The following is a 14,835-nucleotide window of genomic DNA, read 5'->3' on the forward strand; positions in this document are numbered from 1 at the left end:
ATGTACAGTTAGGTAGTAAAAATGGTTTTAAAAAAAAGTCTGAAATACGATTTGTTATCTTGATAGACTTATGCCTTAAATTAATGGTACACTGAAAGGTCTTAAATACAGCACACTTGTTTACAGGACACTATTCTTTCAAGCCAAGAACTTGTCAGTAATATACCAGTCATAAAAGTAGTTTTTTATAAGGAATTTACAATGGAGTTAGGGGCCAAAGTACGATAGTGGGTAGACAGATGGTTGAATATCCATTTATATAAGCATATATATGCTGTTGAGCTTTGTAACGCTTTAAAAAGAGGTCTTCCAGTGAACTTCTCATTGGTTCTGCCTTAGATTTCATGTAGTCTTTATATATAGAACAGCTGAGTAATTTTCAGTGTAGCGAGTATATTTCCTGAAGGTCTACCTGAACTTGTAATTTAAATCCATGAGTTGAGGGGAAAGAAAAGTACAAGAAATACTTCATTTGCAAAGAAACTTAATCCAACAGCTAGGTTATTTCCTTGTATGGCTTAATTTCATGTAAGATTCTTCCTCAAAGTGCCTTAGTCTTGAGATATGCTTTAATGTATGTGGTGCCAGAGCTGGCTGATTTATAGATTAAAATGGAAATCTGGCTGCTGCTAATGTGGGAAATATTTCCCATTTGTTAAAGAAATAACTTTTGGGTGGGACAAAGCTTCGCTGATATCTCATTTAATGGTAATCTAGAGGTATGCCCTATCCCTGCAGTTCTTGAAACCTGGGTTGAATGACTAACCCTGGACTAACATGGTTTGGACATGATGTAAAATACAGGATGTTAATTTGCAGACAGCAAGAAGGGTAATCGGGATACCACATGGTGTTCAGTGGAACCCTTGACAGGAAATTATGTTGACTGGCTCGAAAGAGAACGGCGTATGCCAGTCCCCTGTCATGAAAGCATTGGCTATTGTCGTATATGGCTATTGTATGCTGTATGTAGTGGATGGTCAGTGACAAACTGATAACTGGTCTCTTTCCTGATAGGATTATTGTCTAGAGCACTGACAAAGATGAATGGTACAACAAAGCAGATTTACACAGAGGTGTGATTAGCTATGAGTGTCTGCAAACGGAGTTTTAAAATATTCAGTACTATAAAAGCCAAGTTAGCAAGGGGAGGGGAAATTAATGATACTCAGGGCTTTTATATGAGCACACACCAAGAATCTGAAGGGAGCTTTAATTTAAAACAAATTTAGTCGGGAACTGTTTCACTTTAATATCACAACATTTCTTTAGGTTTTGGGGGCTTCTAATGGGAATCTTAGTTTTATGTGAAAAGGATATATTGTCCATTAGATGTCTCAATATCAAATCATTCGAGCCTTCCTGTGGAGGAAGGAATAAGGCACGGGCTTCTCATTAAATTAACTGATGAAGCGATAAAGGAAATAACTAAAACTGATCCAGCCATAGAGCTGTTAAAGTTACAAATTATCCCCATCTATAGATAATAAATGAGGGCTTGATTTAGCTGCACACAGTGACAAATGGATCTTGTGTAGAGCCAATATAATCAGCATTCTCTAGTTGGTAGAACATAAGATGAATGAATATCTGTATTTAGCTATTTAGTAAACTCTTGTGTGTCTTAAAAAGTTTTTGAAACTGTACATGGATATGAGGCTAGATTACATGACTCAAAGATGAGATGCAGATGGGTTAAGCAGAAATCCATCTGTTTGACAATTTATGTATTGATGGTCCTAATACCCAGTCTTAGAGGAGCAGTTGGTCCCATTCTGACACCTAATATGTACTGCAGCAGTGATTTCACATCAAGCGTGAATACCTGCTGGACCTTGGAACAGGTGTGTATGGTAAGATGAGTGGTATATTTTGTTTTACAACTGCATTTATATGGTATATCCAAAAAAGTCTATGAATAATTTTTAAAATGTTTCTAAAAATACATTTAGCTTACCTTATAGTTCAGCTCCAAAAAGGTTTGATGGCTACCATAAAGCATGATGGAATGTCACTCATTAGGAGTCATTTGGGTAATTTATGGTGAGGCTGGATGCTGCAGGATTTAAAAATTTAAGCTGAGGGATGGACTGAGTGACTTTTAGGTTATTCAGGACTATTGACATACATGTTGGACATAAATGATGTAGCAAAAATCCAACTTCCATGTCACTTAATAAATCCAGACCTGTACTACTCTTCCTCCTGTTGTCCCTTCATTTTAGTTAGGTGGCTATATTTCTTTGCACTGGAACTGACATACCTTTATTAGATACCTAATTCCCCCGTTGTCTCTTCTTTGGCTTTTAAACATTAGTGTGCATATCACTGCTGAAGCTGAAATCCTTCGTTCAGAGAGAGAAAAACAAATTAACTGCTAGTACAAATTTGTAGTCCAGTAGTCCAACTTCCTAGGTAGTAGACATAGTAGTGTACTAAATAAACTGCACTAAATGGCAGTCTGTCTGTTTGTATTTCAAGGAGTGTTAAAATAGGACATGAGTAACGTTGGGTATTATGGATTTGTTTGGTAGTGGCTTCATACTAAAGTTTGCAATATCCTGTCCACGTTTAACTCTATTTTAAAAAAAGTCTCTTTCACTCTGATTTTATAGGATTCTGCTTTGAAACTGCATCATGTTGCATCTTCCTCACTGACTCTTATGATTCTTATAGATGTGAGCCATACCCACTTGTTGAGGTTTTTTTATAATGGAATTTTTAAAAAGTGAAAAATCTTTCCTGTTCCGCAAATGTTTCCATCTACATTTTATGATCTGGTGGCTTTACTAAGTGCGTTTAAGTCTGAGAAAATATCTTCGCAAACTTTGAGGATTTTAAAGAGTGGTTTTCTTGCCCAAGTCCCCTCATCTACTTTGTTCTAACTGTAAATAGAAATAGAATGTAAAGTAGGCTTCATAGTTACTTATCTTGGTGTGTGCCAACATAGTTTACTGTGCTCTCCCTTGTCCTTAGTAAATACATTTTTTCTTTTCTTTTTTCCGTTACCCTCTCTTTAGCTCTCCAAAGGTCACTTCCATTATTTGTGTCAGAATCATGATCCACTGAATCTTCTTTTTCATAATCTTACTCTCCTGGAGACACAAACTCCTGTGATATAATGATGTGTCCCTGGACTGGATGGGGGAGATAAAATTAAAACCTTATAAAACTAGACTTAACGATCTGCCCTTCATCTGATTTCTATCTTGGCTTTGTTTTATTTCTAATCTTTTGGGGTTTAATAGAGCTTCTAATTTAATGAGGAGCCAGAACATACTAACATATAACAGCACTTGGATACTTTTGTTTCAGATGCTATTTAAATCAATAAATGTAATATAGCAGGGACAAAGCAGAAGACTGGAAGCAAGGAATTCCTGAGGTCTAATTTTGACTCTGGTCTTGGGCTAATTACTTAGCCTTTCTATGCGTCAGTTTCATATGGTCAATGATTATACTGATGTACCTCTTCTTCATAGAGTATCTGAGAGTAGGTCTACATTATGGCAGGGATCTATGCTCTGAGATCGATCCACCAGCAGTTGATTTAGCAGATCTAGTAAAGACTCGCCAAATCAACTGCAGATCGCTCTCCATTCAACCCCTGTACTCTACCCCCAACGAGAAGAGTAAGGTAAGTCGACAGGAGATTTTCTCCCGTTGACCTCCCACAGTGTAGACCCCGTGGTAACTCAACCTAAGTTACATCGACTCCTAATACGTTACTCACATAGCTGGAGTTGCGTAGTGTAGGTCGACTCACCGCGGTAGTGTAGAATCATAGAATATTAGGGTTGGAAGAGACCTCAAGAGGTCATCTAGTCCAATCCCCTGCTCAAAGCAGGACCAACACCAACTAAATCATCCCAGCCAGGGCTTTGTCAAGCTGGGCCTTAAAAACCTCTAAGGATGGAGATTCCACCACCTCGCTGGGTAACCCATTCCAGTGGTTCACCACCCTCCTAGTGAGATGGTGTTTCCTAATATCCAACCTAGACCTCTCCCTCTGCAACTTGAGACCATTGCTTCTTGTTCTGTCAGCTGCCACCACTGAGAACAGCCTAGCTCCATCCTCTTTGGAACCCCACTTCAGGCTGCTATCAAATCCACCCTCAATCTCCTCTCCTGCAGACTAAATTACTCCAGTTCCCTCAGCCTCTCCTCGTAAGTCGTGTGCCTCAGCCCCCTAAATATTTTCATTGCCCTCTGCTGGACTCTCTCCAATTTGTCCACATCCCTTCTGTAGTTGGGGGACCAAAACTGGATGCAATACTCCAGGTGTGGCCTCACCAGTGCTGAATAGAGGGAAATAATCACTTCCCTCAATCTGCTGGCAGTGCTCCTACTAATACAACCCAATATGCCATTGGCCTTCTTGGCAACAAGGGCACACTGCTGATTCATATCCAGCTTCTCGTCCACTGTAATCCCCAGGTCCTTTTCTGTAGAACTGCTGCTTAGCCAGTTGGTCCCTGCCTGTAGTAGTGCATGGGATTCTTCCTTCCTAAGTTCAGGACTCTGTACTTGTCCTTGTTGAACCTCAACAGATTTCTTTTGGCCCAATCCTCCAATTTGTCTAGGTCACTCTGGCCCCTTTCCCTACTCTCCAGTGTATCTACCTATGTGTACACATAGGTAGACATCTCCCTATGTGTAGACATAGCCTGAGATGGAAAGCACTTTTATAACTGCTTAGTATTTACACACAGTAACTGAACTGGGACTGTTTCTGTTGGTTTGTCTTACAGGTATGAAAATGGGTCAGCTTATTACCATGAAGATGATCGTGAAGGTCTCTTAAAAGTCTGTAGGCTTGTTATTCACTCTTGCTACGAAGACTACACAGTAGAAGGATTCAATGTGTTATATAATAAGCAGCCTGTTATATACATTAGTTCTGCAGCCAGAACAGGCTTGGGCCAAATTCTCTGCAATCAGGTAAGTAGTTTTAGTGTAAAGTTTTGAGTCTTTGCTGCATATAGAAACTTGCAGGCCTCATCATGCCTCGTGGTAGCCTAGCTAGATTTTGAGAGTAGATCTAGAGGTTCACAGGTAGACGCTGGTCTGTTGTAGTAGTAGCATGTTTTTGTGTGGGCCGTTGTGGGTGGCTAATGGGTGGGTGGAGGATTGCCTTTTCATCCCTGTTGTAACTAGAAGGTCCTTCATTTATCGCCATTCTGGAGCATCCACTGCTGAGCTGTCAGTGGGGCTTTACTCAGAGTTTGCCAGTGATACTCTGTCAACCAGAGAGGATCTTTTAGAGCAAAGTGAGGCTTTCTGATTCCCAGGTGGCTGAACATGCTGTGTCTGCAACAGTCTTATTTGTGCATTCACATGGCCTTCATCATCCTGGTACCTGAGCTTCTTCCAAGTTGTTAAATAACAGAAATACCCTTCTCCCTCTCTCTGCCTTCCCGGCTTATGGAAGAAATAGCGTTTATAGAGGTGGGGTTTTTTTTTTGTTTGTTTGGTTTTTTTATGAGTTTGTGCGTGTGTACGTGCACACTGAACTTAAGTTTTCTTGTACTGTCCTAATGGTCTGATTTTTTTTTTTTAAGCACAACTTCCTTGACATGTCTAAATTTTATCTTTTAACCAAAGTTAGTAACAACTGATGTATGAATAAACAAATAAAAATCGCAAATAAGATTGTCCTAAAGCCAGCCAAGGAAGGAGGAGAAACCATGCCCTGAAGCCAACCAAAAAATCTGCCAAAACAATAATACAAAACATAATGTTATCGTTTGTAAGACTGCTTTATTAATTATAAGATTCCAAAGCAATTCCAAAACACAAAAAAGAACATAAATATATTGGGAATAAACTTAAATAGCCCAGAATGGAGCTATAGGGTTCTAGTTTACAATATTCATCTAGACAGCAAGATGATGATCTCTGATTGCACACAGTTTTTATATTCCAGCAGTAGTGATGTGAGAGTTGTAAAGAGGAATTTTCTGAACTTTTCATATGAAACAATTGTATCTGATATCTTCTTTTTTTTTTTTTAAAGCGTGATTGTTCCTGGTTTCATGTAGACATTTCAGTATAATAATCATTTTCTTTTACATGACGAGCTTCTTGTTTGAAATTGTATTATCACTAAAGTGTTAGTGAAAGATGTCTCAATTTACTGTTGAACTTTAATTTTTTCAAAGAACTTGGATGCAGAAAAATATTCCTAGGAAAAAGTAATGTCACTGAATTTTTACTTGGAATAGCAAGCTTGTAGATAGGTCCTGAGTAAGAGAAATTTGTGTTTTTGAAATTTAATCTTTGAAAAAAGGCTGACATTATATACAACAGCATGTTGTAAAAATACATGCAATATATAGCATAAATTGTATGAAAATTTCTTGTCTTAACTCTCTACTATGCAATAATAATTTTGCATAAGTGAATATATATACACACACCACCTATAGGACTACTCATGTGCTTAAACGTTTGCTGGATTAAGGCCAAATTGCTCTGCGCTGGACAGGATTGAGTCCACTGTGAGCAGCCTCATTTCCCTGGTGAAGATTAGTGTTTTATCTGTGCCCTGATACAAGATACAAACTCTGAAAAATGTCCAGGTTTGACTTATTGTCTACTTCCACTTACTCATGTTAAAAACTAACTGTTATTTTACAACTGTTTTGTTACTTTACAGTGGTCTCACTCTCTTCCTTTTCTCCACTCTTAGTCTGATCATAAGTTCTAGCAGAAAACTCATTTTTAAAATGCAAGGAAAATCACTGGTAGCAGAGCCTCTGTCACTATGTGTTTGCTTCTTTCAGTGGCTTTTTTTTATTCCTCCTTGTATTTTTGTGAGCAGTTTAAATAAGTAACATAAATCATGTGTGAGTTGTTCAAATTCCATCTTTCTCATTGCAGCTTGGGTTGCCCCTTTCATGTATGTGCCGCGTGCCTTGTAACACCATGTTTGGATCCCAACATCAGATGGTAAGTTTTGGGCATTGTCTTTTTAAACTGACCTTTTCTTTTTGCTTTGAAGAAGGCTTATTAAGGAGTGATTTGAGAATGTTGTTAGGAAAGAGTGGTGAATGTTTGACTTTTTCATCCTCTGAGCTTTCTCGGTGTAGATGTAACAGAACATTGGCTATTAATTGGCCTTAATCTCTTAAATGTAATGAAATCAGAAATACGTGTAGCACTTGTATCCTGAACTCTGTACTTATTATCTGCAGTATGTATTTTGGTGCAGTCAGTAAGGGCTTTCTAGTTTTGAAACCCTGGATATATGTAGACCCTCTGAGGTAAATTTTTAAAGGAGAAGTTTAGGCTTGAACACTAAACTTCTTTTTGTTGCTGTGTATGCCATTGTGATGAATGATTAAACTTTTCCTTGTGTTTTAATAGATTCACACAGATAAAAGTCCGCGGAAGTTTGTGTTACAAAAAAAAGCCTGATTTTTAGAGTTGAAAGAAGAACCCTAAGTATATGAGGATCCAATATAACTCCCATTGAAGTCAATAGAAAGACATTCTGAACTTGTAGCATTGGAAAGTACTGTTGAGTCTATGCTTCTTAAGAGAAGGAGTATAAATTAAATAGTTTTCTTCAGTAGAATTATGTCCAGTGTAAATTCAAAACTCTGAATTTAAAAGCACCTACTTTATCTGTGTATTTATGGTGTATTTGACTTATTTTGTCTTTGTGGCTATGTGGAAATGGGGAAATCGTAAATTCAGACAACAAGGTATTAAGAATTTAATCAGTGGATCAGCTTTTAAAATGTCAGGATACTATCCTATGCTACTTTTAGAAACCCCAATTTTCCAGTTCAACGGGAACATATTATGTACTGTCTGTCTAATGCAGTGTTTATATTTTTTTCTTATTTGTGACAGGATGTTGCTTTATTGGACAGACTGATTAAAGACGATATTGAATCTGGAAAGCTGCCACTATTACTCGTGGCCAATGCTGGTAAGTATCCTGAGCAGATAGGAATAAAACAGTATCCTAGAAATTTTTTTTTTTTTTTTTTTTTTAGAATTTGGAATTGTAGATAATATTGATGACTTGTGTTAGAGTAGATCATTGGTTTCTTGATACAGAATATCATAGTGACTGCATAATATTTAGCTGTCCAAGAAGTTATTTAAAGGAGTGACTTAGGACCAGATTGTACAATGTTATTACCATTCATGAGAACTTACTCATAAAAGTAGTTCTGTTTATGTCCGCGGGCATGCTTGCATGACTTAGAGCGCCGCAGTTTGCTCCTTAGTGAGCATAGCTTAGCTTTTGAAAAATGGGATTCTGGAGCTGACCAAGAACCTTTCTATCGTGTTGTACATGCCATTACATTCAAAAATTAACTTTCTCTGAATGAATAATTGAGCAAACATCTAAATTCTTCTTTAGTGAGGAAAGAGGGTTGTGGGTGGTTTTTTTTGTTGTTTTTTTGGTAAGTGGAGGTGGGAAGAAAGTGCTGTGTTTGCTTTTTCCCTTTAGAAATAATAGGCGTTTTCTTTATTTTGGCAAGGTTGTTCTTTGATGAATTAGGTGTATTGAACTTTTTTTAATCACAATGGCTGCGTTTTTGAATGCTTATGACATCTAGTCTCCCAAGCAGGGCTTTGGAGCAGAGCCTGCAGAGCAGCTCTGGAGCAGTGGAGCTGCAGGTTTTTTCCTGGAGCTGGAGCGGAGCCGGAGCACAGCTCCAAAGCCCTGCTCCCAAGTACTTTTAATTACATAGATAAGAAGAAAACAGAGCTTTAAATACTATGAATAAAAATCACATTCTCAGTCAATCACGTTGAACTTCCATGGTATCCAATGTCCTAATTGCATGATCTCTCTCTTCACTTCTTCATGAGTCCATCAAGAAGATAAGACTTGAATTTCTAATTTATTAATTTAAAAAAAAAAAGAGGACACCAAACTTCTTCCCTCCCTGCAGGTGACCTTTTAAACACTATTTGGAGTTATTTACTAATGTAGATCTAGAGTTAAATGCACAATCAAAGTTTGTTTGCTGACTTACACATCTGATATTTAAAGTGACTTTTCTTTCCTTTTAATTCAGGTACGCCAGGAGCAGGTCATACAGACAAACTTGGGCGACTGAAAGAACTCTGTGAGCAGTATAACATGTGGCTACATGTAGAAGGGTACAGAACTTGAGACTTCTTTCTTGTGTAATCATATTCACTAATGAAACTTCCGATAATGGAGCAACTTTTAATTCCATAGCTAACATACTCTAATGGCCACAGCTGACTCTGCATGTTTTGCCATTATTAAATGTTTTATATGCCAACATAAATTTGCCACTCTACAAAGTGTAGAGCCCTGCAGATGTCACTTTTTGTTGCAAAAGGTTATTCATGTATATGTAATTACTCGGCATGGAGTCAGTATATAGATGTGAGTAGCCTGCCCTTGCTTTGAAGTGCTTGGACAAGACATAAGGTAACAGTTCATAGGGATTACTGAAGAAGTGAAGGGAGGCTGGAGTGCTTTAAGAGATGAGATTTAGAGGAGTAGAGGACATGTGGTGGCTAAGGAAACTGGTGTAATAGGTAGCATGATTTAGAACAGGAATAACGGCATAAGTAGTGTTATTAGAGGAGCCCCTGCTTTTAGACTACGAGGCCTTCAGAGCAAAGCCTGTTACCTATTTGGCCTGAGCTACCACTATATGCAATTGTGTACCATACATTTATGGCATGCTATAAATCATTGACAGAATGCTACTGATGAAGTATGATTAGCACAGGACGGATTAATATTTCTAAAAAGTTGGACTGATATCTAGACTAAAATGAAATTTTAGTTGTCTGAATTCTGGAATATTAAATTGCAGTCTCTACTGTATGTGCAGTAAAAAATACATGAACAACAATGACCTCCTTTTATACAACTGCATGAAAACGCTACCTTTTAGTTGAAGAAAAGCTGTAAATAATTAATTTAGCTAAGACTGTTTTCCTTTCCAGAGTGAATTTGGCAACTTTGGCATTAGGTTATGTCTCCTCTTCAGTACTGGTATGTACTGGTGTATCATAAGTATAATGCTCTAGACTTTAAAGTTGTTACATAATTAAAATGTAGGTGGCCCATAATAAACTTGAATGTTTTTTCTTTAGGCTGCAACAAAATGTGACAGCATGACTCTTACTCTGGGTTCCTGGTTGGGTCTCCCAGCAGTACCTGCAGTGACACTCTACAGACATGAGGATCCTTCTTTGGTAGCTTTGACTTTTTTTTGAATGAACATTTAAATACTAGAGACTTCAAAACTGCAACCATGACCTGATTCTTTGTTCCTTATAGATGCCTAAAGAAACAATAAGTTGCAAAAGATCCTTCTGTTAATGTTGTGACACGTTTTGTCCTTTCATAGCGTTAGAATGATCAGATTGTGTTGAAATTTTAGTTATTCAGTGACAGTATTCTTTCTTGCCTTTAGTCCTTAGCTGCAGGCCTAACATCAAGTCAGCCAGTAGAGAAACTCCGTGCCCTGCCCCTGTGGCTATCCTTGCAGTACCTGGGACATGATGGGATTGTTGAGAGAATAAAGCATGCATCTCAGCTGGTAAGAAGTAGTTCGTCTTCAAATGATATGCAAACTTTTGCTTTTCTGAGAGTGGGCAGGGGGTTCTTATTAAGGATCTTTCTACCATCTTACTTGAATAAGTTCATTCTCCAGACAAAAATTTAGTTTAAATGGCAGTGTCTGGTTTGGTTACTGTCATCTGGGCATGAATAGCACTGTATAGTTACTCACCTCTTTATTTAAGAGCACTTTGATAACCATTTTAAATGCATCTCTGAATATGATGAAGCATCTCAGAAACAAGTGCAGCGGATCTGAAATAAAGCAAGAATTGTTACCAAATATTCTGAAGGTGTTATATTACTGCATACTATACTAAGACCAGCCATGTTGACAGCTACAGTATTGGCATTCTTTTTCGGGTATGTCGTCTTTGCGGGGAGAGAGGAAAGTTAGGAATTACAATGGGAAATCCTAGTGGATATAGGTTATGGGTAGTTTTTACCCTGACTAGCTACATCAAGGTAAAAACCCAGGTGAGGAGTATGGGGTAGACCTTGACTAGATACGCTGAGATAAAAACTACCCATCTCCTGTCTCCACTAGGATTTTGCATTGAGATCGCTATCTCAAGGTAAAAAACACCACTTTTTGCAGTAAGGCATCGCCTTAATATGCCCACTAGAAAAGGACTCAGGTAGGCGTTTATAGGTTTTACATTTTTTGTTGTTGTTGGACATTGTTTAAGAAGCAGTTTGGTTATCAAAACTATTTAAAGGAATCTAAAGATGTAGTGGGATCCTTTCAGACTGAAAACTTACCCAGAGGATATGGAATCAAATCAGATTTCTAAAATTGGTTGTAAAGTTTACTTTCAAGGCAGCCCTTGAGTATTTTTACTTTTAAAGGAAGGATGGCCTTTTGTTTTATGCACTGGATTGGGACTTAAAAGGTTTGGTGCCTGGCGATGCCACAGACTTCCTATGTGACCTTAGGCAAGTCACTTAATCTCTGTGCCTCAATTCCCCATCAGTAAATCCTGTCCCCCATCCTTTGTGTTTTCTATTTAGAACATATGCTGTTCAGGGTATAGAAAGGTCTCTTACTATGTATTTGTACAGAGCCTCGCACAATGAGGGTCTCTAGGCTTACTGTAATGGAAATAATAAATAGTAATTTATAAATCACTGAGACAAGGGGTTCCAAATGGAAGTACTGAGGGTTTTTTAAATGAAGTGGGAAGAACTGTTTGGAAGTTATAGCTCTTCAATGAGATTCACAGTAATGTGTGCTAGACAGTCTCTCTCATGTATAATATTTGACCATAACCAAGGTTGCAACTTTGTCACGGAGGTCACGGATTCCGTGCCTTTCCATGACCTCCATGACTTTTTGCAGCAGCTGGTGCACCTGGCTCAGGGGCAGCTCAGGCAGCCCCTGCACCAGTCGCACCGGTCACTGCTGCGGCAGTCTCAGGCCACCGTGCCCGCCCCACCCCCAGCAGCAGAGTTTGGGTGTGGGAGGGGGCATGGGGTTGGGGCATAGGACAGGGTGAGGCAGGCTATGAGCAGCGCTTACCTGGGGGGGCTCCGTGGAAGCAGCAACATCCCCCTCGCTCAGGTCCTAGGTGGAGGCGTGGCCATGCAGCTCTGCGTGCTGCCTCCACCTGCAGGCACCACCCCCGCAGCTACTATTGGCCACAGTTCCCAGCCAATGGGAGCTGCAAAACCAGTGCTCTGGATGGAGGTGCCTAGGACCTAAGCAAGGGGGATGTCGCCGCTTCCGGGGAGCCCCCCAGGTAAGCACCACTCAGAGCCTGCCTCATCTTGTCCCGTGCCCCTGCCCCCTCCCACACCCAAACTCTGCTGCTACTGTGCAGGGGAGGTGTGGACCAAGGTTGGGAGCCTGCTACCCCTCACAGCACCAGTGGGGGTCCTGGGCCATGCACTGCTGCCTGCCCCCTTACCCTCCCCCGCCCCCCCCCAGCACCGGCTGGGTTCCCACGCAGCTGGCCGCATGCCCCCACTCCAGCACCAGCAGGGGACCCGCAGCCCGCCAGCCCCTGCCCCCCAACATCCGGGCTACCCTCCCCGAGCACTCGCGGCAGCCCCACCCCCCAGGTTTTAGGGGTATATAGTAAAAGTCATGGACAGGTCATGCATGGGCTGTGAATTTTTGTTTACTGTCTGTGACTTTTACTAAAAATACCCGTGACTAAAACATAGCCTTAACCATAACCGATAGATTATTATACTACTACTTCCTCTATTCTTCACGTAGATGCTAATTCTTCTCAGGTGTTTAATGCCCAGTTGAAGTTAATGGGAGCTGTATACATGCATCCGCAGGCTGACTGTAGTCCATAGGTAGTAATTTCTCCCATTAGTATGTGGGAATTTATACATCCACAGTCTTTTGAACGGACTAAATAAAATGTAAATTTTATCTACAAAGCTTAGGTGTATACATATATGCACATGTTTGAGTCCTACAATAAACCATTTTCCTAAATAATATACTGTTGAAATTCCATGATATTAGTAATATTAATTAGACAAAGATTATTGTTTGTAGCATCCTAACTTTAAACTTTGTAAATGTAAGCTCACACTTACGGAAGTTGAGTTAATGTTGTCTCTGTCCATGAAAAGTAATTTCAAACCAAAAAATCTTTGTTTTTTATTCTTTGTTCTTTAGAGTCAGAGGTTGCTGGAAAACTTGAAGAACATGGATTTCATTAAAACTTCGGTACAACATGCCTTTAATACTTGGAGTAGTTTAGCAACTGGTGGTTATTAAATATCAAAATTTTTGTGAAACAAATTATCTTAAAAAATGTGTGACCCTACCCACAGCCTTGGTCGTGGTGGTATCATTTTGACTACTGAAATTACCCCTTAAAGTGTCAATGGAATTGTATAAATTTAGTTGCATATAGCAGGACTTGGTCCCTAGATTGTATTCCTTGTCCCATTGCTGTTTCTCTCTACGCACACACAAGCTATGGATATAATGCTCAGAGGCTGCCTCTGTGTTGCTGAATAGCGCTTAATGTATTAAAACTTACTCAATATTTTTTATGGTGCACTTTTTTATATTTGAAATTCATTCTTGACTATGAATTTAGCAGCACCCTGGCCAGATGTTGGTATAGTGTGGATGTTCTTACATCTGTAGACAAAGTAGTTGTCTTGCTGTGAGGGTGTTATGATACAAGAGAGTGATGTTTGTTTAAAAAAAAAAAAACCCCGCTGATCTTAATTGAACATTCTAGTTTTTAAATTAGTTATCTCTAATGCAGCTGCTTCTAATCCAGTTTCAGTCGAAAAGATGCCCTATTCAACAGATATTTTTATTGATCCGACCCTCTGTATATTAGAATAAATACTGTATTCACACTCGTTTTCTTGGAAAACAAATGACCACAAATCACTGTGAGTGACAAAGTAATTTCATTTGTGAAAATAATCTTTTAGAACTCATCAGTTACGGAGATCCACTGTAGCCATTCCACCTTCCCCCATTTATGTTCTTGATAGCTTCTACTTATGTCACTGAACAACTCAATTATCTATTCAGAGAGATTTATGCAAGAAACTTTGCTCATAGAGCACCAAGGAAGAGTTAAAGCTATTTAAAAAAAAAATTAAATGCCTGTCAGTGAATGTATTCACATTTTTCACTTTATAGTGCCCGAAATTCAGTTGTGTGTAACTACTGTAACTGAAATAGAATAAAATCCCTTTTTATGTGAGAGGTAGTTTACTTTGCTATGTTTGTGTATATATTGAGACTATAAGAGTGGCTGTACTAGGTTAGACCAAGGGTCCAACTAGCCCAGTAACCTGTCTTCTAACAATGGCCAATGCCAGATGCATTCAGAGGGAATGAACAGAACAAGGCAATTATCAAGTGATCCATCCCCTGTCGTTTAGTCCCAGCATCTGGCAGTCAGAGGCTTAGGGGCACCCAGAGCTTGGGTTTGTATCCCTGACCATCTTGGCTAATAGCCATTGATGGACCTATCCTTCATGAATTTATCTAGTACTTTTTTTGAACCTAGTCATACTTTTGGGCTTCACAAAATCCCCTGGCATTGAGTACCACAGCTTGATCATATTGTGTGTAGTACTTCCTTTTGTTTGTTTTAAACCTGCTGCTTATGAATTTCATTGGTGATCCATGGTTCTTGTGTTACGTGAAGGAGTAAATAACACTTTCACTTTCTCCACACCATTTATGATTTTACAGATCTTGGTCACATCCCCCCTTGGTAGACTCTTTTTCAAGCTGAATAGTCTCTTTTTAATCTCTCCTC

At 39.2% G+C, this 14,835-nt stretch overlaps 1 protein-coding gene across 1 annotated transcript in view; it reads left to right on the forward strand.

The window, feature by feature from the left end:
• Window positions 1–14,835, forward strand: part of PDXDC1 (pyridoxal dependent decarboxylase domain containing 1) — a 54,979-nt gene that overhangs the window by 17,838 nt on the left and 22,306 nt on the right. Inside the window, exons 6-13 of the mRNA XM_073362359.1 lie at window positions 4,752–4,941; window positions 6,883–6,951; window positions 7,861–7,939; window positions 9,045–9,129; window positions 9,958–10,006; window positions 10,108–10,209; window positions 10,431–10,556; window positions 13,215–13,265. Of these exons, the coding sequence (XP_073218460.1) occupies window positions 4,752–4,941; window positions 6,883–6,951; window positions 7,861–7,939; window positions 9,045–9,129; window positions 9,958–10,006; window positions 10,108–10,209; window positions 10,431–10,556; window positions 13,215–13,265 (751 nt within the window). The remainder of the gene's footprint in view (window positions 1–4,751; window positions 4,942–6,882; window positions 6,952–7,860; window positions 7,940–9,044; window positions 9,130–9,957; window positions 10,007–10,107; window positions 10,210–10,430; window positions 10,557–13,214; window positions 13,266–14,835) is intronic.

The sequence above is a fragment of the Lepidochelys kempii genome, chromosome 10, assembly GCF_965140265.1.
Source record: "Lepidochelys kempii isolate rLepKem1 chromosome 10, rLepKem1.hap2, whole genome shotgun sequence".
NCBI lineage: Eukaryota > Metazoa > Chordata > Testudines > Cheloniidae > Lepidochelys > Lepidochelys kempii.